The following is a 24,517-nucleotide window of genomic DNA, read 5'->3' as shown; positions in this document are numbered from 1 at the left end:
GATTTTGGAATGTGGAGACCGACGACGTCACCCTCAATTCGCCCGGGGTGTCGTGTTTAGAAAACTTTTTTGAAAGCACTAAACTGTTCACAGCCACAAGGTAAGCTTTTTACTAAACTATTCTTGAATATTTGAACCTGAGGAAAATAGTTAGAATTGCTGGTGTTTCATCATTGCTGCCTTATGGTGCGTTCAAATGTTTCGCCCCAACATGTTAACAGAAGATGTCCGTTAGCTAGCTAAGGGGGAGTTTGAACCATTGGGATACTTTGAGCTAACTCTAAGCAACATCATTTTTTTTGTGATTTAAAGTATTGAGTTACATCCTAACCACTGCTCGGACAAGTCCAAGCATGTGTGACATTGCTGAGGTCAAACCATTGGAAGAAAACAAAACAAAACCTGCTTCAACTTGAAAGGATTGTTTCGGAAACGTGATGCGACGAGATTAACGTTAGCGGTGTTTGGTGTTAGCAAGGAAACCACACTCACGAGACGTATTCATGCACGTTCGCTCGTCATTTACATTTATTCAGCTGTTTTCACTGTTTGGACTTTTCCTCCTCTTAACATTGTCGTATTAATGTGTTTCCCACAGGACACCAAAGCTGTGTAGGGAAACGTGTACTCATTACTCGCACTGTTTTGGTAACATTTCTCTCCCACGAGACGCTCGTCTGTGTCTCCATGGTAACGTGGCGGACGCCCAGCCTCGGCGTTGTCGCGTTGAGCTGAAAGGGGGCGGAACTGGCGAGGGACGACGGCTCCTCCATACCTCTGTAACCGTAAAGGCAAAAAAAGAAGAGGGAAGATGGTAAGGGGAGCACGACTGCGTCTGGTCACCAGAAGCTTTCTAGGTAGATGGAGAGTGAATCCGCAGTGGTGGAATCTCAGCTGTGTTCTGTGCAGATGCTGTAGGAGTCATGTGGTTCCCTAATTCTTTCTCATTGAAATTGTGTGATGTGTATGTATGAATGCATAGATGGATAGATAGATAGACTTTATTAATCCTTTGACAGCTGATGCTTATGTTAATTGTCCATATGTGCATATTAGTGGGTCTTTAAATGTGCATTTACATTCTTTATTTATCTCTATTCCAGCCATTTCAAGACGGTGTCTACTACCCCTATCCTAGTGACACCCAGGGGAACCACTCTTCAGCGGGGATCCCATCCCTCCTGAATTCACCGCTCAGCCAGCAGTCTGTGAACGGCCACTCCGCACCAGGCATGATGCCTTCCAGCGGTGCCTCCACAGTCCTCCCCTTCAAGTTTCGTCCACGGAGGGAGAGCGTGGACTGGCGGCGTATCAACGCAGTGGACATTGATCTGGTGGTGAGCCAACTGGATGTGGATGCCCTTCAGGAGCACATCAGCTCTGTGACTTTCTGCAGCCTGGACGGGGAGCGATGTCAGCGTTGCCAGAGTCCTGTAGACCCAGCCTTGGTTAAGCTTCTGCGTCTCGCCCAGCTCTCAGTGGAGTGGCTCCTGCATTGCCAAGAGTTTTTGTCTTTTAACCTGCGGACCGCAGAGGAGAGGCTTGTGGCTGCTGGACGGGAGCGTGAGCAGCTGCTGGCTCAACAGAAGAAGCAAGAAGAGAAGATGAAGATGCTAACAACTGAGCTCAAGCAGAGGAAGAAGGTTATCCGCACCCAGCAGTCTCTGCTCACGCCAAGGATCATTAGCAGCCACAAGGTACCGCTGACACATTTAATGCTGGGGTTGGAAGGAAGGTGGGGGCATTTCACATTTATTTTTATAGCAGGCAGGCTGTCCGCTCCATCACCCCCTCCCCCTGGTTCCTCCTCCTCCTGCTCTGTCATTGTTCTATTGATCTATTCACATCTCCGCTTTGTGCCTTTGAGATTCACGATTCCTTTTATTGTCATTGTATACACAGAGCATACACAACGAAATTCTGATGCGCTTTATAGAGACAGTAGTTCTTGAGTAAAAAGAGGAAATATACATCGTAAAATAGTTATATAGTATTAAATGGAGAAAAAAAAATGATGGGAAAAAAATGGTGTGTATTGCAGAAAGAGCCATGGCTGTGTTGTAGCAGTATGGGTATAATAAGCTTTATTTCAGACTGAAAGAAAGGGATTTAAATCTGGAGAGCAGATGGTATTATTCAGTGGCAATTAGTTTTTAAAATCTACTTACAAAAGGATAGCATTAGTAGCAATCTCAATGACTCCCACTTCTGTCCCACACGTGCTTGTGTGAACACATATAGTTTGGTTTTTATAAGATGTATCTGATGGATTAATAGTCAGAGAGATGCTCCTCTTTGGATGTGTGCTTACTTGCCATTAGGTTATTTATAGCACAAATCACAAATATTCCCCCTCTGTTCGTCAAGTGTAAGGCTGCGACTGACCTGGCTAAGCGGTTGCCAAGGCAACAGCTATAGTGTGTCATGACAGCATGTGGTTGCTAGGTGTGCACTAACAGCTCAACTAACAGAAGCAGGTCAATAATTGATAGAGAGGCCATGTGTGTGTCCTTTTAAGACCTTTGGCATTTGTTGTTTGTCATCGGTAATGTCTACATTTTCCCAGTTCTACCAAATATGCACATAGACAGGGCCCCTTTTTTTAGCGTTGTTAGATTTCATCCTCATTATTCCAGCTGTAGTATAGTATATTGCACCGCCTCTTCGTGTCGTGTGGCTGCCTTTCAGTCTTTGCCGCCATATGGTGCGACAAGATATCAGTAGCAGCGCGTTTAACATTGAATGAAGTCACAAGCACAATGAGCACCAGTGTTAAATGTAGCGTATGATCTGTGTGTGTGTGTGTGTGTGTGTGTGTTTGTGGCAGATGCGGTGTCTATTCTGGTTCAGAAGTGTTAGTGAGCTGAAGTGTGGTGACTTCTGCCTAGGGGAACAAATCAACATCACTCGTGCTTGTCTGTCTTTCTGTCTGTCTGGACACACAGGCCTTCTGTTTTCCCAGTGGTTCTCAAGCTGTGGGGTGGGCCCCCTTGAAGGCTTACCAAGGGGTGTATGGGATCACTCCTGGGTGTTTCTTATTTTCTTCAGGTTAGAACATATAGCAGGTGGAACTAATGTTTTAGCGTTGGAGCACCCTGGACTCATTTTAGGGACGTACTTTAATGTTCTGAGATGTTTAATGTAAACGAGCTCATTGCAGCCATTGATGCTGTTAAAATGTTCATCTTTGTTACCAAAATTAGTTTTTGTTTTGAAAAAAAGTACCTTTATTGTCATAGTTATAAGATAATTGTACATTTTCTATTTTTTTATTTTTTATTTTTTGAAAAATATTGTCTCGGGGGCAGTGTTGTTGAGTTTATTTGTATTGTTCAAGCTAAAATCTAAGTAATTCTTAATTTGAATAAAAAAATTTTCAAGGAAAAGCAATAAAAGTCTTTCAATAGAAGTTAGAATTGCACCACTGTTACAGTGTTGTTGGGGTTGAGGGGGGCCTGGAGATTTTTCTTCCTCCAATGAGGGGCCTGACAGAAAAAGATTGAGAACCACTGTGTTAACCCCACAGACGCTGAGGCTCCTCTGGCCTGACCTCATTTGAATGACTGCTTATTGATTTGTGCGCTGGTTGTAACTGAGTGAACTTTATAAAATCAAATAACATTACAAAGCATTATTGAATTTGCTTACTGTTTTTGTGTGTTATATTATCGCTCTATTACAGTTATTTTTATACACCAAAATGAGTTTACACTATTGCAATAACCATTTCCATTCTTATGTGTTTGAAAATGGCAGGATGAAAATCATGTTTCCACATCATTTTCCTCTATTTGACTGTTAACTGATTGTATTTAAATGGTATCATCTTGTTCTATCTCCCCTCCTAAAATAATCATTTAGAAAATACATTACATTCATTATATACATCATTCATTACATGTAGTGTATATGTATATATCTTTTTGTAGCTTTTAGACTTATACAAGATTAGGGGCATAAAATGAAAAGAAAGAAGAAAGTTTAATTGCAGTTGTCTGTATGACAGTCGTTCAACGACAAACATTTCATAGTAAGGTACAGACAGGCAGGTGGAGAACAGTCTGATTTGTTGGTTTCTTTGTCAAAAATTCACACTATGAAGTGTTAATGGGTATCTTTTTTGTTTCCTTTAGTGTCAGCATTGTGAAAAATCTTTCCTGAATTCTGGCTTCCTCCAGAGTCACATGCAGCGGCGCCACCCTGACGAGTATGAGATCCGTAAGTCATGGAGTCATAGTCGATGCTGTTCAGTTTAGGACAGGAACAGATAGAAAAATGGATAATGCAAAAAAAAAGTTGAGTGACAGATACATCTCATGCACCAGAAAACACATCTAGTATGAAGAAACATTTGACAACTTTGATTTAGAGTTGAAACATGTTTTTATTTTGTTAGTTACTTATTTAACCAGGAAAAAAGACTCATTGTGATTAAAAATCTCTGTCTTGGCCAAGACAGCAGCAGAAAATAGAAATTTCTGCCATAGTAAAACTCAGTTCTAAGACTCTATACTAATAATATACTTATAAAACACTATCAATCAATCAAAAGCTCCAAAAAGTATTCAACAATGTTCCTTAAAAGCATCTCAAAGCTGAACCCGATACATGTGCTTTCTTTTTCTTCCTTTCAGAGCTGCGGTCCGACACTGATAAGAAAGTTCAGACTGACAGCCTCAAATCTGAGGTCAGCAGTTTGAAGGAACAGATTGTTCAGCTGCAACATGCCCTGCAAACCAAAACAGCCCAGGTACAAAGGCCACACCACTCACATGAGTAGAATTCCTTCATTTTCAAGAGTAAATTGTCACAGATTATTTACATTTTTAGGATGGCAACGCCATGAGTTTTAAATTTAAGAGAAACATATTTCACATAGTTCATGTCTACTTTTACACTTGTCATTTGTTGTTGGCTCATGAGCTAAAAAGCCATGTGCTATTGTTTTGGATTTTTGAGATATTACAAATGTGTCTTTACTTACTGTATAATATACCATATTTTGGTGGCTTATAACATGAAAATACTTAGCGTTATCAAACTAGTTACTATTGAGCACGGATAGGAAGTCATATATAGACTTTTCATTTGGGTCCATGAGCTTTGACCTTGAGTGACCGTGAAGGGTCAAACTCAAGGTCACCATTGTATACATTTTGACAATTTTCTTCTCTGAAACTACTGGTTGGATACCTTTCAATTTTTTATGTAGCTTCCTTGGGACAATGTCTACAACGTTTTTTCACAGTTTTGAGAAGTTTTCATTTTGGAATTTTTGACAAATTTTGGAAATAATAAAAATGTGCCTTTACTTATAACGGGCCATATTTTGATTGCTTAGAACATGGAAATGGTTGGAGATATCAATATAGTTAATTTTGAGCACTGATAGGAAGTCATATGTGGACTATTGGGAGATTGATCTCCTGCATCAACACCACAGGACTCTAACATAGCGGCAGAACCTGACAACCTAGCAAATTCAACTTATTTATTCTTGATAGAACATGCTGGTGAGCTGCAGGGCCAATGGTCGTATTTTTTTGTGACTTCTGATGAAGCTGTCTGTTTTCAGGAAAAAGAACAGCAGTCGATGCACAAAGATGTTCTGAGAGAACTGGACCGTTTTAAGGCTGAGGAGATGGCACGCATGGACAGAAAGATAGAGGACAGCAGGGATGGCATGCGCCGGGAGATGGAATTTCTTTACTCCAGAAATATTCAGGCTCTTAATGTATGAAAAATAGAAACCAAATCCATCTTTTTGAGTTATCTTTCTTTTTTCATTTGCTTATTTTTTTTTTGTCTACCTTACAGGAAGCGAATCAGTACAGCAAACAAGAGAAACCACCCAGTCCTGTTCAGTCACAGCCAGAGAGAGATCTAGACAACTACAAAGAGATGCAGTCACAAGCAATCCGAAAGCTGGAACAACAGCTCAAAAAACAGGTCAGAGAGCATGTTTACATGACCATAAAAGTCCAATAACTGGGAGTAATTGGATGATCGTAATAATCAGATCTGATGCATTTACATGCACTTCAGAAATGCAATAATCGAAAAACCCTGGTTTAGACGCTCCAGTCCATTATTGGATTTCTTTCGGAGTACATACGTATGTACATAGTGATGATAGAATCAAACTTCCTGTTGTTGTCCTCCACTCCCGTTTGACTACATAACTTCCGTTCTCTATGATTTTAATTGTGCTTACACATGCGCGGACATAAAAGAATGAAATAAATCAGATTACCCTGTATACGTGCAGGAAGACATGGGAGTATTGGGGAGAAATCCAGTTGTGTTAATCCGATTTCTCCTAATCAGATTATTGCTGTTATCTGATAAAACAGATTAAATTATCTTGTTTACATGGTCACTTGATAACTCCAGAAATCGGAGAATGATCGGAGTATTGGTTTGCTTGTAAACAGCGGTTAGTGTGACAAAAATGAAGCAAATAAGTTATTCTGATTTCAACCTGATACCATGAAATTATTCCTTTTAGGATAAAAAATGGGAATCCCGGATGCAAGAAATTGAGTCAGAAAAGAATCAGGTATGTTTTAGTATTTGGCATTATAATTATCATAGTATCATAGCGTCTGTATTAATTTCATTTATTGATTTTCTGTAGTTGTTGAATGACTTGAGCCGAATGCAGCTGCTGGTGTCGGAGCACCAGGAGCACAGCCAGAAGCTGCAGCAGGAGATGGGAAGGAAGCTACAGGAGAAGGAGCAGACTATCAGGGCTCAGCGGGACCAGGTTCACACTTATTTACACTCATTCACACTCATACAGTCATTCACCGCCCAGTGAGATTATGTCAGGAGTGGAAGTGGGGCGGAGGGTCAGGCCTTGTTCAGGATTTCCTGTATTTGCTACACAGACTGAGACTGTGCTGTAAATGACACATAATGACACTGTATGTTTGAAAGGGCTATTCCGCAGCAGAATAATGCCAAGTTATTATTATTGTACTAAAATAGGCTCTAAAAACTGATGCTATTTGAAATTGAGGTCATATTCAGCTGAATAGGATTACAATTTACAGGGTCTTTTCAATCTGTTTACTTTATTTGATTCTATTCTATTTTTAATCTGAAATCATGAGTTTTGGGGTATTTCTAATATATTGTTAGCCTCATAGCATAATTGCCTAAGTCATCCATCATATGGACAAAAGTGGTGGGACACGTTGAATTCAGGTGTCTCTTTTCTAACAGGGGTCTGGGATACAAAAATGTCATAATATAGTTATATAAACATATGTATAGTTTTATATATATAGTTTTATTTTTAAATAGTTGTATATTGTGATAAATATCATTGCATTGGTTAGTTTTGTTTAAATTATCTTTCCTTCCAAAATGCCTCAGATGGTTTTGATTTGATTTTTCTCAACACTGATTTTGTTTTTGTTTGTTTTTTTTATCCATGACAAGGGCTGGGTATCATGGCCAATTTGCACAATCGATTCAATTTCGATTCATAAGGTTCTGAATTGATTAATCACAATTCGATTCGATCCAATATCGATTCGATTCAGTATTAACTGATTGATTCAGATTAATTTAGTGATATCAAAGTACAATTTTGAGTTGTAACCTGATTATTTGACTACTGCAGTCATGCAACACATCAATAATGGTATCAATGTTGATATTAGAAAGGAAATAAATATGATATTTCAGCAATAAGTAGCTGAATCTGCTCTTAAATAATGAATGTCTACTTTCTCCAGATCTCACGTAGGAAGAAAAATCTCCCATTAAACTTTAAGGAAATATTGATGTTTATCAACTATATGGACAAAAATATTGCGACACATCATGGCTACAGCTATAAGATGTCCTGTTCATGCTGATTTGAGATATTAACACCAATATTAATAATATATAATATAATCAATATAATATGTATCACAATATAGAACTATATAATGACATTTGTCATGATTGTTTTGTGTCCCAAGACCCCTGTTAGAAAAGAAACACCTTAATTCAACGTGTCCCAATACTTTTGTCCAGATAGTGTATGACTCAGGCAGTTATGCTAGGAGGCTAACAATATGTAATGTTTGCCCTGGTTTTCAGTTTTCGTCATAATGGATCACGTGTAAGATTAGGCTGTTATTGACCTATGAATCATGGAAGAGGATGAATAATCACAGATTTATTTTAGTAAAGGTAACAGCATTCATGCTAGTCTTAGCATAGCAACACAAAATCACAACCTTCAATATCAAAAACAACCATTAAACAAAAAATAAGGAGAACTGCAGGATGTTGGGCTAAATCAGCATCCACTAATGACAACGTATTTTTCATTTTCACACATTTTCACATGTAACATTTGTAATGAACTTTTTACCTTCTTGTCTTCTGTAAAACATAAAGTAAATCCTATTTAATTAATCAGTCAATCAATTTTTTACAAAATTATTGCAAACAGTTAAAATCAACAACTCATTTACAAGATACGTTTTGTAAAATGAGACATATTGGTGCAATATTGACTCAAATACTCCAGCCACTCAGTCATAGTGACCATACATATGGAATTCACAGAAGTTTTAATATAATATAATAAAATGTTTAGAAAAAAATGTATAGACCAAAATTTCAAATATGTAGCTTGACCTCTCTTTGCACTTTGATTTGTCTTGAATTTTCGTGCAGATAATATGAGCTAAACTGCACTTAAACCTTTAATGTACAGGAGCTTTGATTCAACATGTCAGACATTTCTTTTTTTTTTGCATGACTTTTTGTTATGTGAACTAGAAGCAGTCAGAGAGCGCAGACCTCCGCCAAGGCTGATCAGTGGCCCCCCCCGTGGGCCCCCCCACCCCCGATCACCACCAAAATTTAATTATTTCTTCCTTATCCCATTTCCAACAAACCCTGAAAATTTCATCAAAATCTGTCCATAACTTTTTGAGTTATGTTGCACACTAACGGACAGACAAACAAACAGACAGACAGACAAACAAACCCTGGCAAAAACATAACCTCCTTGGCGGAGGTAATAAAGATGAAACCACAGACTGACTTTACCTCATAGAAGCTTTTTGATTTTGATTGTTTTTGTGTGTGTTGTGCAAAGTTTCATGCATATACCTTCTGCAGCTTTTTGTCACATGTGTTTGACAAAGCTGAAAAATCAACATTAAAGCTGAAGGTGGCATAAGACTTTAGCTTTGGATTTTTGTCTGTCACCAATAAAGAGTACTACTCTGTTATTATTAAAATAAGCAACTATCTGATGTTGGAAGACATCTTTACTCTTAATCTAATAATTCATATTCTCATTAATAGAAATAATGATGATTAAAAGTGAAATCAAATGGCTCTTCTGTTAAAAGCTCCTTGAGAGCCCATGGGATACTTCATACACACAAGTGTTCTTCATAATATGTGACTTTATGCATGGTTTTTTTTTTCCTGTTTTCTGCAGATTAGGAATATTTCCTCAAATCCTCCAACCAGAATAGTTGAAACACCAGGTATGGATTTCATCTCAGTTACAGCTTTTGGAAGAAAAGTACATATTTGATCCTAATATTTCATCTCATTTTTTTCTTTTTTTTTTTTAACAGTGATTCTCAGTACTCCAGAACCAGAACCAAAACCAAAGCGAGTTGTGCTTGGTGAGTCAGCAGGATCCAGTGTATTAATAAACTAAACGACTACTTCCACAGCAGTCGTGCATGTGCTTTGTTGCATGAAAGGTTTCATAATGCTTTTTTTCTGTCAGAAACTCCTTCATAAATATCAAGCACTACTATCACCACACTCCTATATTCCCGTCCCCCCACCTTTTAATGCCTATTTCTATCTTACTTATCCTGACCTCTGACATCACGTGCTGTCCAATTAGAGGAGCCCGTCTCTGCTCCTAAGCTGGATCCTATACAGGAGCTGTCAGAAGAGGAGAAAGGTAAAACGGATGCTAAACCCAGCAGAGCCGGTCGACTGCATGCTGCCTGCATGGATGCATCAGTCTGTCCTGAGCAGCCTTTTCCTCAAGCGTTTTTAAAGGGTACCTGTACTGAATTTTCATTGCTAGCTATTTCAAAAGATCACGTGTAATACAAGTGGTTCCATATGGTAACTTTCGTCATAGCCTGTTGTCAAGTACATTTGAGTACTATTGCTGCCTTCCTGCGCTATAGGAATTATGACAATTACTACTTATGAACAGTGTTGGGAGTAACACGTTACAAAAGTAATGCATTACGGTAACAGATTACTTTTTGCTATAACGCAGTAGTGTAAGGCCTTACTAATCAATTTTCAGTAATATTTTACTTGGTGCATATTCAATAGCACTTACATCACAACACACTTTCACCCATAATTGCTCAAATGAAAAAAACTAAACAAAACAGCAAGACTGTGAGAACTTAAGGAATCAAAAATGTGGAGGAAAGTTCTTTTTCCTGTTGGTGTTCAGCCAATAGGTGAAGACGGTAGAAGACAGTACATTGGCCACATGGACGTATGCTCATTACTAACCCTAACCCTACTTTACAGAAGCTAGTTAGTATGATCCCTGTGATCAGCAATGACAAGGTAAGCTGACTAGTTAGAATTCTTTATTAATTGCGGATTTAGCTACTGGTGTCCTTGGTGTGGCACCCCCTGTTCAAACAAGGGGTGCCCCTGTTTGAACATGTAAAATGTTGGAAAAAAAATGCAGGTGTACCTGCTCGGATTCAAACATCGTAGACTGTAGCGTTACTTACTGAACTACTCATCCACATATGCATCCGAAGGCTCTCCTGTCTCTTGTATTTTGGGGGGGGGGGGGGTCTACTGCGCACATGCCTTTTATGATGAGAGTCCATATGTAACTCAAAAATAATACAAGAGTCATCTAACATTAAAATTCTGAGACAGTAATATTGTAAAGTAAGGAATTACTTTTAAAAAAGAGTAATAAATAAACTGTAATGTATTACAGTTCGTAAGTAACTTGCACAACACTGCTTACAAACTCGAAAATTGCACATGAATGATCCCCTGTGTATTTTCCACTGGGGAACTGGGAAAAAATGTTGATACATGAGTTGCCGAGATGAAAATAACCGTTGACCTTTTCCACATGGCATAGAGGAACGAGGGATTAATGGAGAATGATAAGCACTGTTTTTATTCATGTTCTGCTGCTGGTAGCTGATTTTTTGCACATTTGTAGTATGCACAATTAGCAAAATAACTTATTAAAAAAAAAAAGAATGAAGTGGAGTCTGCATGTTCACCCTGTAATGAATGAGTTTTCTCTGGGTACCAAAGACATGCATTAATAGGTTAATTAGTTCAGCTAAATTGCCCATAGGTGTGAATGTGAGAATGATTGGTTGTTCATAGTGTATACATGTCCCTACAACCTTCTTGAGGATGAAGTTCACAAGATGAATGAATTTTAAAATGCTTTAGTAGATGAATTAACTCGTCCAAAACTGTTTTGCCCAAGTATCAGGTCACGATAAATTGTGTCAGCCATTGTCCATTTCGCTATGACAACAAAAGACATTTGAACACAACGCACTGATAGTTTCAAATTCACAAGTGGAAAGGATCATCTTCCCGATAGCACGTGAAGGCAGCATTTGTCAGTCAGGCATGGTCAGGGACATGTTGCCTTCTGTTGCGGGCTGTTCCAGCACCGGTAGTGATGCAGTAAAGTTGATTTGTCCGATTAACTGTGCTGGAATGGACTGGTCACTGACCCCGTGCAGCAGACACCAGTCTAAGAAGACACATTATCTCCCAGTGCTGGGTCGGGTCTGTAGGACAACGGCAGGGTGCAAAGCTTACAGCTGCAAGTGTGACCACGTGCTTTCCACTCCATCGTGCTCACTGACTGCAGCTTGTTTACTCACACTCGATCACCTGGAATCTACACTGCCATGTCATTTCTGCCCAGCAATGGCTACTCCCTATAGGTTCTGCCTCTGCCTGTACTTTACATAATAAAAAGGGCCAGTGCAGTGCATTTATGGTGATTTTTCTTTTCACTGACTTTGTGCCTCACTTGCTTATAAGTGATGCACAAAGCACAATTAATGTTGTAAACACGACCAGTACAGGTACACTTTGAGATCACGTCGTCCCTGATACTAAAGGCATTAAGATGACCCTTAGCATATTGAAGCTTTTTGGAAAACCAGCTCATGATCTGTTACATTCTTTGATTCTCACCATCGCAGCAGTAATTACCGTCATGTCCATTCCTCATCTTTTTTTTGCCTTGTTTGTATAAAACAAATGTGTGGGATTTCTCCTCTTCTGCCTGCACCGTCACAGTTTCATCTTTTCTCCCCAAAACGTCTAGCATGTTGATTTTTTTTTTTTTTTTTTTCATTGAAAATATGGCAACTGCATGATGATTTCCTTAATATTTAGTTGTACAACGAGTCCACAAAGTCTCTTTACAATTAAAAAAAATGTATTACAAAAGCAATTAATGAGATATGTTAATCAGATTTGTTCTATGCACTCAGTGGTTATCACAGCTTTTATCTACATTTTGGGATCATGTGCAATCGAATTGATAATCAATTTTTCATCAACAAGAGATCAATGACTGCAAATTTTTATCTTGAAGTTTTGACTGATTATGTGGTACCACAACTGGATGACCTTCAACCAGCCATCATTTTCCAGGTAGTTGGTGCACCACCACATTGGGGTCTGCATGTTGGTGGGTTCCTAAATCAAACATTTCCAGACTGGTGGATTGTAAAGGATGGTCCAATTTCCTGGACACCTCATTCACCAGATATCACTCCCCTGGATTTCTTTCTATGGGGTTTTGTTACAGATGTTATGTATCGAACAAAAATATGTCACATCAGTGACCTGACATGAAAGACCACAGAGCCTGTTTCGATGACCATAAAAGTCTGATAACTGGGAGTAATTAGATAATTGTAATAATCAGATGTGGCTTGTTTACATGCACTTAAGAAGTGTGATAATCCAAAACCCAGGTTTAGACACTCCAGTCCATTATTGGATTTCTTTCGGAGTACGTACATACATAGTGATGATAGAATCAAACTTCCTGTTATTGTCCTCCGCTCTTGGTTGATTCTTTAACTTCTATTCCTTACCATTTTTAATCATGTTTACACATACGCAGACATAAAAGAATGAAATGTATCAGATAAACCTGTATACATGCAGGAAAACATTGTAGTAGTTGGAAGAACTCCAAGTGTGGTAATCAGATTTCTCATAATCAGGTAACTGCAGTTATCTGATAGAACATATCAGATTATCCTGTTTACATGACCACTTGAATAATCTGACAACTTCAGAAATCGGATAATGATCGGAGTATTGGTGTACATGTAAACAGGCTCACTGATACCATTGATGAGGCTTTGCTGCAGAGAACGCAGAAAGAAATTGAACACCATCTTGATGTGTTTCATGCAACTAATGGTGCCCATATAGAGGTGTTTCAAATGAGGCAAAAAAACTTCAATATCTGCTTTTCATTTTCTAATAATGTCCATAGATTTGTCTATTCATTTGTTTTTGTAATAAATTTGTTAAATTGTAAGGAGACTTTATGGACACCCTGTATATTGTTGTCTCCACCACCTGATTGGAACCTTATTGTCAATGAGAATAAATGACTGACTGAGTGCTCTTTTACAGAGTCAAGCAGCGTCTCTGAAAGGCGACCGGTGGAAAAAAAGCCTGATCCTGGACTAGGGAAGAAACAGAGGGCAACAATCAATGTCCTGAGAAGAAACCCCAATATGAAGAAAGAGATTCGACAAGAACTTGAGAAGTCTGTCTTGAACAAACTGGAAAATCTTGGAGTCAAGCCTGTACGTAACATACTCTTCTTTTACACACTGAAGTATTGTTGAAAATGACAGCGATGTTTTATTCATTTGATAAAAATTTGGAAAAAAGCTCATAAAACTTAAGTATTATTACAAAGCCTATTTTGATAGTGTCTCTTTAAGTCTGACACGCCATCATTTTAACCCTTAAAGACCCAAAGCATCCACTGATCTAAAATGTTTAATAACTGTTAAACCACTAATTCTATAAACACATGTAAATAATTAAGTTAAATTGCAGATTCACCAGTAAAACCCATGTAATTTGACAAATTTCCATGGTTGGAGACACTTGTAGAATTGATGATATATTTTTCTGACAAAAATCATGTTTTCTTCAGTTTTCTCTGTTTTTGTGTAATAACCCTTGACTTTGCTCAGAGCCTTTATGAACATTTTATTTTGAATATAGGAAAATACATGCTTTACACTGAAAAAATAAAAAGTATATTATAATAAATGGTGATAAATCGCTTGGTAATGGTTAAATGTAGAGAGAAATTCATTCAGATGTCAGCACAAAAAAATAATTCTAGGTCTTTATCGGTTAATTTGAAGCCTTAAAATGTCTAAAACTGTTGTAAATAGGATTTCGATAGGTCTTAAAATTTAAGTGTATAAATAAGCTAATGTTACTTTTATAAAATTTGCTACCAAATGTGAAATTCTGGATATAGATGTTAATTTTAAGCACAACATTTATTTTCTGTTTGTTTTTATTTTGTTGTTGTTTATCTCCCTTTTTTTCTTTTACAGTTTTAAAAATTATTCAGGCATCATCAAACAGCAAATTCAATCCAACAAATTTTAGGAATCAATCTTTAATAAAACACTAAAGATAAATATTGGCAACTGCCATCCATGAAATGACATCTGATTTGCTGATGTGACCCATTAAGGTTGATGTACACAGTTTTTTCTTGGAAACATTGTATTGATTGCACTGTAAAAATGAACCCAACGTGGAAGTAATAACAAACAGCACACTCAGAATTTATCACTGCAGAACTGCACACTCAGCTTGTGTGGAATGATGTGGAGTGCCCCCAATCATTTCTGTTCATGTCACTTTAATGTAATGAAAGAATTAAAGCTCAACAAAATCTGTTTCGACAACAAAGCATTTAGTGTTTGGTTAACGCTGTTTGTGCAAGAAAATGCTCAAATTAGTGTAAACGCATCAGTCACAGAGTGTAAAATGCCTCTAGCAGACACTCGCCATATATTCCAGATGGAGATAGTGACATCCAGGCAATGCCTAAATGAGATTAGATAGACACCGAATGTACACATATAAGAAACAGAAGAAAATAGTAACAACAACTATAAAAACAGTAGTGAAAAAACAGACAATTGCGCATTGTAAAGTACTAGTAGAAACAGTAAATAATAGAGTAGTAATATAATAATAATAATAAATAACTATGTCATAATATTTTAATATGCACTTATATGGACAGACATACGGACAGACAGTTTAATAATCACAGGATAAAAGTTACAATCAGAATACTTTATTAATCCAAGGGATGGATGGATGGATGGATGGATGGATGGATGGATGGATGGATGGATGGATGGATAGATAGATAGATAGATAGATAGATAGATAGATAGATAGATAGATAGATAGATAGATAGATAGATAGATAGATAGATAGATAGATAGATAGATAGATAGATAGATAGATAGATAGATAGATAAACACTATTAAGACACAAAATTAGAACAGCAATTTGTACAATATGTACTACACAATATATTGTCAATATGATACTTAAAGAAGTATACATAATAAGCAGGGGTGTAACGGTACAGAATAATTTCGGTTCAGTACGTTTTCGATACAGGAGTCTTCAGTTCAATGCATTTTCGGTTCAGGGAAGGAGACCAGTAAAGGGGGGCTATTGGGATGTGTGCTTGTACCAAAAATCGAAAGTGAAACTTGACACGCTTCAAACATCTGACCCGGGTTCTGTGCCTCAGTTATAGTCTCTGTTGTCACACACACACACACACACACACACACACACCCCTATCAGTGCCCCAGCCTCAGAATAAAGTGTATTGTTTTGGTTTGGGGGTTTTTTTGGGGGGTGGAAGGGTGGGGGGACGACAGGGTTGCTGCTACTGAATGTATATAGGGGAAACCCTGCATATGGTTTCCGCTGCAGCCACCCTGCTCATACTGTGTGCTTCAAGGTTCATGTGGAAACTTAAGGCGAATGTTTGCGTTTTTCACATAGGCTGCATGTATTTGTTCGAAACACCTCCATATTGTATTTGAAAGCCCCGAACTGAAACGGTTCGGTACAAACGAGTGCACCATTACACCCCTAATAATCACTGATAACAGTAATAATCGTAACAACAATTTCTATAATAAGTAATATAAGTATGTAAGTCGATAATAGTAATAAGCAATAAGAAAAATAAATTGATGACAACAAAACATTGAACACTGGATACAATAAACTGTCTTAAACAACTTAAAAAGCACAAACCAGACATTAAAAGAAGTGATCTGGACTTTATGTGCAGACTTGATGGTAGTAGAGCATGAGAGTGAATGTGAAATAGGTCCTCAGTTACATTTATTATGTCGAAACCTGCAGGATCCTGGTTCACCTCTATCTCTGTGGGAAACTGTGTGATCCTCTCCATGTCTTCACAGGATCAGGTTGGTCTGAAGGATAAGGAGCTGTCCACCATCCTGTCCAAGATGCATTCAAAACGCCAGAGCAATGAGTACTGGCTTCAGCGGGAGGAGATCTCCAACACTGTTGACGGAAAGCTGGAAACCCTGAGCAGAGGTAGTGACCCAGCTCTGGGGTCACAAACCAAGACCAAACACTCATTTAAAGGTACTTTTCACAACTGAGTCACTGAGAAGCCTCTTAACCCATGAGATCATCCTTTGTTTTAGCTTGTTGCTGGTTAAATCTAGCTTAGTATTAGATGGACTATATATGTCAGAGGTGTCAAAGTCATGGTAATTCAGGGGCCATATATAGGCCAATTTGAGCTCCAGTTAAATAATAAAAGACTACAAATAAGGTCAATTAAAATTATGAAAATGTTTACATTTACAAACTAAAAAAACTGGGTGTAACAGTCACTCTATTCAAGTATAATTAAAAAGTAGCAGGAAAAAATAACTATATATATGTATACATATATATATATATTTTTTTTTATATATTTATATTTATATATATTTCTAAATCAAGAATTCAAGGATTTTTATTGTAATTTTCACTGCACCTGCATACACAAGAGAATGACATTTTTGTTCCTCAATCTGTGCCTACAGTGTAGTAGCACCATATATATATATATATATATATATATATATATATGTATATATATATATATATATATATATATATATATATATATATATATATATATATATATATATATATACATATACATGTTAAAACACTATTAAGACAATTACAACAGCAATTTGTACAATATGTACTAGACCATATATCATCAATATGATAATTAAAGAAATATACATAAAGAAGTGTTCAAAAATATTGTTGTGTGTAATTATAATTATGAGGTTATAAAATGGAATTAAGGAGTCCAATGACCACAGGCAGGAATGATTTCAATATTATGCCTCAATTTATCATTTACACACGTGCATTACAGATTACAGTGGATTTACAAAGGCCCAAAGCATGTGGTAACAGGCAGAATAATATTAAAATTTTGGAGTTTGGAACTAAAATGAGTTTGACAATAGTTTGTAACTATCTTTAGTGTAATTTTTGCATTTCCCACCAGAAGGATTGGAACGTTTGGTGGGCCGGTTTCTTGCAAATTTAGACATATTTTACTCTCACTTTTAAGCTACAAGGAAGGAAAAGGAAGTTTTTATTTGTAGCTGGTTTTGACTGTGTTTACATCCCAGCGGTATGTCTAATCTGTGGAAGCTTTAACTCTACACCGTATGTCTGTTCGCATAAACCGACTTAATCTCCCTCCCAGTGTGACGGAGTGACCTGCTCATTGTGTTTGTACTATATGTCCAGTGTCACAGATACGGCCTCGATCCAGTAGCCTGCCCTCCAGAGCAACCCAGATCATGTCTGGACCTACGGTGAAGCAGCCCAAAACCCCTCAGCCAGCCCCGAGGACCAGGACCACCACCCAGCCCAAAACGTCTACGCCCAACACTAAGACCGTCCAGAGGAATTTCACTCCCAAGTAAAGACAAACTTCAAATCTCTTTGTGAACTAAAAATCTGTTAATTTGCCACCAGTGTCCACTTCATAGTAGTATCTGATAAGGAATAAAATATACTATCAGTCTAAATGCTGTCTTGACAACATTCGACTGCACAAAGATAAAGAAACCATTAGCATTTAGCCACAACAGTTAGCATAGTACTGAAAGCCATAGTTAAATGTACATATTTAACCCTCTGGCATCATTTGGAATCTTTTTTAATGTTTCTTGCACATTTCAATCTTAATGGTCAAAAATGTTTATGTTGTTTTAATGCTAGTGCATTTAAAATTTCCAAATATTAACCCTTTAAGGCCACAGCTTAATACATTTTAGAAACATTTGTACATTTAGAGACACAGACTTCCATTCAAACTTAATTTTTTGGATCCCCTATCATTTAGGCATTATATCATGTGATACTTATAATTACCTTCTCAATCTGAGCTTCTGGGTTGAAAATTGAAGAATATGACATTTTACATGTTTTATATTTATGTGTTTGACCCCCAGGGGCCTTTTATATAGAGGTATTAATGGTGTTCTCCATGCTCTATCCCTGGTCACTACGTAACAAAGAAATACAAATTAATGTCTTTAATGGTCTGGATGGGTTGGTATTGAGTTAAGGAACTGGTATAAATATGTTTGAGAAAATATTCTGTGTGTGAGTGGGGTTTTGTGAAAGAGGATTTCACAGAGTATTACTGAAGCAACTATGTTTTACTTAATAATTATAATGATAATATTTTACAAATTCAAGTCAAGCAGGCTGACATATCATGTACATCAAGGTAAAATATAAAAAACTATGGACAAAAGTATTGGGACACATTGAATTCAGGTGTTTCTTTTCTAACAGGTCTGGGATATAGAACAATAATGACAAATGTCATAATATAATTTTAGATTGTGAAAAATATTGTATTGCACTGGTTAGGTTGGTTTAAATTCTTATCTTTGCTTCCAAAATGCCTCAGACGTAGTTTTATTTAACATCTCTTAGCATTGTTTTTTTTTTTCATCCAGGACTGTGATTTTAAATGTTCTTCCTCTAAATTTCTAAAATATTTTTCATGCACTTACCATAAATAATAATTTTCCACCATATCTAACCATCTACCTTTTTCACATCTCACTTAAAGGAAAAATCTCCCATTAAACTTTAAGGAAATATTGATTTTTACAAACTATGTGGACAAAATTATTGGGACACATCATGGCTACAGCTGTAAAATGTCCTTTTCATGCTGATTTCAAATCTAAACATCAATATTAATAATCAATATGATATTTATCATAATATGAAACTATATTATGACATTTGTCATGATTGTTTCGTATCCCAGACCTGTTAGAAAAGAAACCCCTGAATTCAAAATGTCCCAATACTTCTGTCCACATAGTGTACTTTATGTAGAATCAAAATGAAAAATGGTGTTTCAGAAAAACAAAATGATTGACTGTTAGCTGAAGTAAAAATATGTCTTTCTTTCATTCTCGAGGACATCACCTTTCAGTTCAGATGAGGAAGAAACAGAAGATGATGACACAGACATGGAGGCGGAGGAACAGCCCCCCAGACATCATCAGAATCAGAGGGGCAAAGTCCCACAGCTCAGACTGAACCAGGCTGCCCCAGTCCAAATCAAAGCCACTAAGTCCAGTCCAGTTCTGGCAAAGCAGACCGCAGTTCGGAACCAGTTTATTTCCAGCTCCCAGGGGTCGAGAGGATTGACGGGCGGCGCGATGAAGACGGCCGTCACAAAGCTAGACAGCGATGATGAGGATAAGGAGGACTGGTCAGAAATCAGTGAGCTGCAAGAAATCGACCCCAAACAGCTCCAGAGTTTCAAAGACCAGAATGGCAACGTGGATAAGAGGAGCTTCGGTAAAGGTTAGCTGGGTTCAGAAATCTCACTCATTCATCCAAACTTTTGCGAAGTTACAACATGGAGTACAACACGGTTTAGAGAATCAATTTTATTATACTTTTTATTATACTTTTTCATACCATTTCCCCTGAGATTCAAAAGTATTCTGATTCTGATTTGCAGAGAAATCTGTCAAGAAACCAGCAGGGGGCGTCAGTGTCTTTCCAGAGAGAAAGGACGAAATTCAGGAACTCACAGTGAGAAAAAGCCTTCATATACTACATGGATTTCCTACTCATTTTTGTGTTTATTAAATGTATTTTAGGCCTTAAAATCTCTTAAATACTAATTTGACATGTATTAAAAGTTGCATTTAGAAGTTAATACTACTTTTATACAGTTGCATTAACAAAGGCCTTTTTTTGTACAGATACACATGTGATAAAATAACAAAATGAGAACAACATGGAACCAAGAACTGCAGCTGCAAATTGTCAAATGGCCTTGTGGTGTATGGTTTAATGTGGCATCTGTTCTCTAAAAACAAAACACGACTTCTAAAATTAAGCCATAAAGACCCAAACATCCACTATCGACCAAAAGCATCTATCGATCTAGAAGTTTTAATACCCCTTGATCCACTAATCCTATCAATACGTGTAAATAATTGGTGTAAAATACAATTTGTCGTCTTTTCATGGTCATCAGATATGACCCATTTGGACATTCAGAGGCTCCGTAGTGAACGTGGAAACACCGTCATCTTCTACAACATTGATTCATCAGTAAAACCCATGGAGTTGGTCAATGGCAGTGGATGGAGACACTTGTTTTAGATAGACTTTACTGAAAAAGTCACTTTTTCATCAGTTTTTTTCTGTTTTGGTGTAATAACCTTTAGATTTACTCTGAGCTTTAATGAACATCTACATGATCAGTGAATTAAACATAGGAAAACAGATGATTTTCACTGAAAAAATGCAGAGGAAAATATTGTAATAAATGGTGATAAATCCTTTAGGAAAAGTTAAATATAGAAAAAAATCATTTGGGAACTGCCACAAATGTCACACTGGGTCTTTATGGGTTAAATAAGTTTCAGTTAATAATGAGATCTGACTCATTGCATTCACGATGGCTTTAAAAAGGTCTTAAATGTAACTTGTTAAAACCTGCAGCAAGCATGTCAATATTTATTTTGTTCCTGCTATAAATATCTTAATGCATTACTAATCTTTTTGTTTGTGTTTCCAGTACACAGATCTGGAGGAGAGCAGTGAGTGGGTGGTCTCCTCTTTAGAAGACAAACAGGAAAAGCCATTTCAGGGCTCTGGACCGGCAAAGAAAAGTCATGACTCACCCAGTACCAGTGTGTGGGGAACATCGACAGGAAAGGGATCCAAATCAGGTTAGTATGTGGATATTGATACTGTCAGCTATTTGGGCTGCAACAAGTGACCATCTCAACAGTCGACTAGTCAGATTATAGAAAAAAAAAAAAAAAAAAAAAAAAATCAATGGCTCTTATTTATACTTATATATACTGTTACTTTGAAATAATAAAACAGTGTAGCGTATGACTGGACGGTGGAAGGATAGAAGAGGGTTTATTCCACACGGGTCGCTCTATTATCTGGCAGTCATTTTGCTTTAGGGTCAAAACAGGTGGAATAACAGAAAGGGTTTTTTACAGGTTTTTACTAATTAAGAGACTCAAAATGTACATCCATAAGAGATTTAGGATGTTGAACATGAACTGTGGACTGGAACACACTGAACAACAAATATTTGAATTTTGGCCCTGTAGTTTTTGTTTTGGAGCTCTTTTTGTCTTTTTTTCTAAATCAGTCCAGCTGCTTTTTGGTTGACCTCCAAAAGCAGTTACATGGCCAAAACACAATAAAACTAGAAATGCACTTGGAGAGCGCAGACCTCTGCCAAGGCAGATCAGTGCCCCCCCGATCACCAGCAAAATTTAATTTTTTTTATCCTTGTGCCAGTATCAACATTTCCTGAAATTTTCATCCAAATCCGTGCATAACTTTTTGAGTTATCTTGCACACGGACAGACAGACAAACGCCAGCAAAAACATAGCCTCCTTGGCGGAGTTAAAAGAACTACAACCAATACAACAACTGATACCAGTAGTCCATCAGACCCTTCGGGCTGTTGACTAAAAAAGGAAAATCACAACAACACTGCAAACAAAAGTAAAAACAAAACATGACAAAGAAAACAGTGTAAAAAAAAAAAAAAAGAAGAAGAAGAAAAGCCCGTACCGTCTATTTTTACAGTGAGTCGGACACACTCCCTGCTCTGTGTTTTACCCCCCATTCCACAGGCAGCAGGGGTTCCACTGAGCATGCTCAGACATCTATGGAAAGAGCAAGGTCTATTCTACCAGCACGTTTTGAAATTTTTCTTATCGAGCAAATGGTTGAATTTTTATGAATATTTAAAATAAATCATACATTCAGAACGCTCACCACAGACACATTGGGTACGGTTACATGATGTTTTCTAAATCCGATTTATTTTTCCAGAAGAAATAAATTCGGAACTAAAGTATTTTCTCTTCTGTTTACATGGAAATGTTAAACCCAAATAAAGGTTTACATGAGGTATTAATGAGGTGGATAAGTGAGCGAAAGGGTTCTGGCAGCCCTTCTGTTAGCTTAGTTTAGCATAGTCCCTGCATTTCCATGGTCACACGTAGCCAGTTTTTTAAATGTGATTTGTTGTCTTTTGTAAGCGATTTTGTGAAATCCAATTCTCCTGAATTATTTCTTTAGATCCGCGACTTACTGCACTCATACAATCTTGGGACTGTTGTGTTGACGAAAGTTGGAAAATCTTTTGTTGGAAGGGATGCATGCGCTAAATTAGCTTTGCTTTACTGTTTTAGCTTTGCATTAGTTTTTATTTCCCAAGATTTTATTAGTGCAGTAAGTCACATCGCCATGATTTGAGCCTCAATTTGTGGTCATATTGACCCCACCGGACTAAAGGAATGATTAGGAAGAAATGAATTTCACAAAATCATTCATAAAATACTACAGATCACCTATAAAAGCCTGGCTACGTCTGACCATAGGAATGAAGCCATTATGCTAAACTAGGCTAAGCTAACGGAAGGGCTGCGAGAACAAGGCAATCGGTGCACTGCAGTGCAAACTGATTTACCCACTTATCGAACTCATTAGCGCATGGCAAATGAATGAATAAAAAAACAGGTGATGAACTCTTCCTTCAGGGTTTTCCAGGCTGGTAGATCCCATCAGAATAGCCCACTGGAACGGTTTGGGAAGACTAGACTGCATTGCATATTCTTCCGCCAGCGCAGAATGTGTGCGTCATCGCGACAGGACAAGACAACGAGCATGTGCAGAATGGAAGGAATAAACATACATGTCCGAGGAATAATTTAGTTCAGAATTAAAAGGGGATTAAACCAGTGACTTTATTCGGATTTAAATTTATTCCGAACTATTCTTTTTCAACTGGAATAAGGTGTTTACATGGGCATCTGAAATAGGATCTAACGTTCATTCAGATTAAACCAGGAATAAAAGTTGTCATGGAAACGCACGGATTATGAGTTACAGGGTTAACCGCCTTCTACCGCTGCCACCCTCTGTTTCCAATCATTAGTGTGCATGTGCTGCTAGTGCATCAAAGATGTGGGAAAAGTGAGATGTCTCACTCTAAGCTTCTTCAACTGACTATGGTGAAACATTGTTTATCATGGGATTGCATGCTGTTGGATTCATACAATAACATCTCTAACGACCTGTTGACTACTGAATTAGTCATTGACTTATTTGGTTGCGGCCCTATCAGCTGTATGATTTTAATGTGTAACGCCTGTGAAGTAAAAATCCCTGTCTTGTGTTACAGGTCTGACCGAAGCTGGAACAGGAAGCACGCTCAAGAGCAGCCTGTTCACCTTCAGCGACATCAGTGACTCCGAGGACATTAGCAATAAACACAATTAACCATAGAGCAGTTCAGGTTATGTAGCGCTACAGAGACCTCAGACACTTCCTCAGATATTGACACTAAATGCCAAATAGGTATATTTTCTACACACTGAAGCTATATTACAGAGCTGAGCAATACTTATTCAAGGGATTTACTCAGAAATTATTAGATACATTTGATAAATTTTTTTTTTTTCACACCTTATGCCTTGTGCCAACTTTTTTCTTGCCTTAGACCTTCACAGTGTTCATTTTCTGAATAGATTCTGTCACAGATGACAGGTCGATTTTTTTTTTAAATAGTCAGTGAAATGTAACGCCACTCTGTTTTGGTACTCTGTGTAGTTTGTAATGTTTTGTATTTAAAATTTTATGATTTTGTGTTTAAAAAGAAAACGAAACATGAAATGTGATTTTGTAAAGAAAATATTTATATGAGCAATAAAAATGTCTTTCTTGAACGCATTATTTGTGTAAAATTGCTAGTTTGTCGGCCTGGCCGCAATAGAGTGAGTCGTATTTTACATGAGCTCCCATTAAACTTCTG

At 37.4% G+C, this 24,517-nt stretch overlaps 1 protein-coding gene across 4 annotated transcripts; it reads left to right on the top strand.

Annotated features, from left to right (window-relative positions):
* Positions 1-24,432, top strand: dzip1 (DAZ interacting zinc finger protein 1). 4 transcript variants are annotated; one of them, XM_030158630.1, is made up of 19 exons: positions 1-100; positions 599-814; positions 1,104-1,697; positions 4,134-4,218; positions 4,635-4,750; positions 5,576-5,734; positions 5,818-5,949; positions 6,509-6,559; positions 6,638-6,766; positions 9,461-9,509; positions 9,603-9,653; positions 9,884-9,943; positions 13,678-13,853; positions 16,547-16,736; positions 17,919-18,093; positions 19,621-20,012; positions 20,173-20,246; positions 21,244-21,397; positions 23,888-24,432. In XM_030158630.1, exons 2-19 carry the CDS (start codon positions 812-814, stop codon positions 23,983-23,985), a joined length of 2,688 nt encoding a protein of 895 aa, XP_030014490.1. In that variant the 5' UTR covers positions 1-100; positions 599-811; the 3' UTR covers positions 23,986-24,432. The 4 variants fall into 4 exon arrangements, with proteins under 4 accessions (XP_030014490.1, XP_030014507.1, XP_030014499.1 ...); XM_030158647.1 differs by having other exon boundaries at positions 599-857; XM_030158639.1 differs by lacking the exon at positions 9,884-9,943.
* The last annotated feature ends 85 nt before the right edge of the window (positions 24,433-24,517 follow it).

Source organism: Sphaeramia orbicularis, chromosome 2 (assembly GCF_902148855.1).
Source record: "Sphaeramia orbicularis chromosome 2, fSphaOr1.1, whole genome shotgun sequence".
Taxonomy (NCBI): domain Eukaryota; kingdom Metazoa; phylum Chordata; class Actinopteri; order Kurtiformes; family Apogonidae; genus Sphaeramia; species Sphaeramia orbicularis.
Note: the sequence above shows the minus strand (reverse complement) of the source record. Positions and strands in the feature narration are given on the sequence as shown.

Coding starts and splice junctions, on each gene's coding strand:
- dzip1 (XM_030158630.1), top strand. Junction 5,735..5,817: donor GAAATATTCAGGCTCTTAAT/GTATGAAAAATA, acceptor TCTACCTTACAG/GAAGCGAATCAGTACAGCAA. Junction 21,398..23,887: donor AGGAAAGGGATCCAAATCAG/GTTAGTATGTGG, acceptor CTTGTGTTACAG/GTCTGACCGAAGCTGGAACA.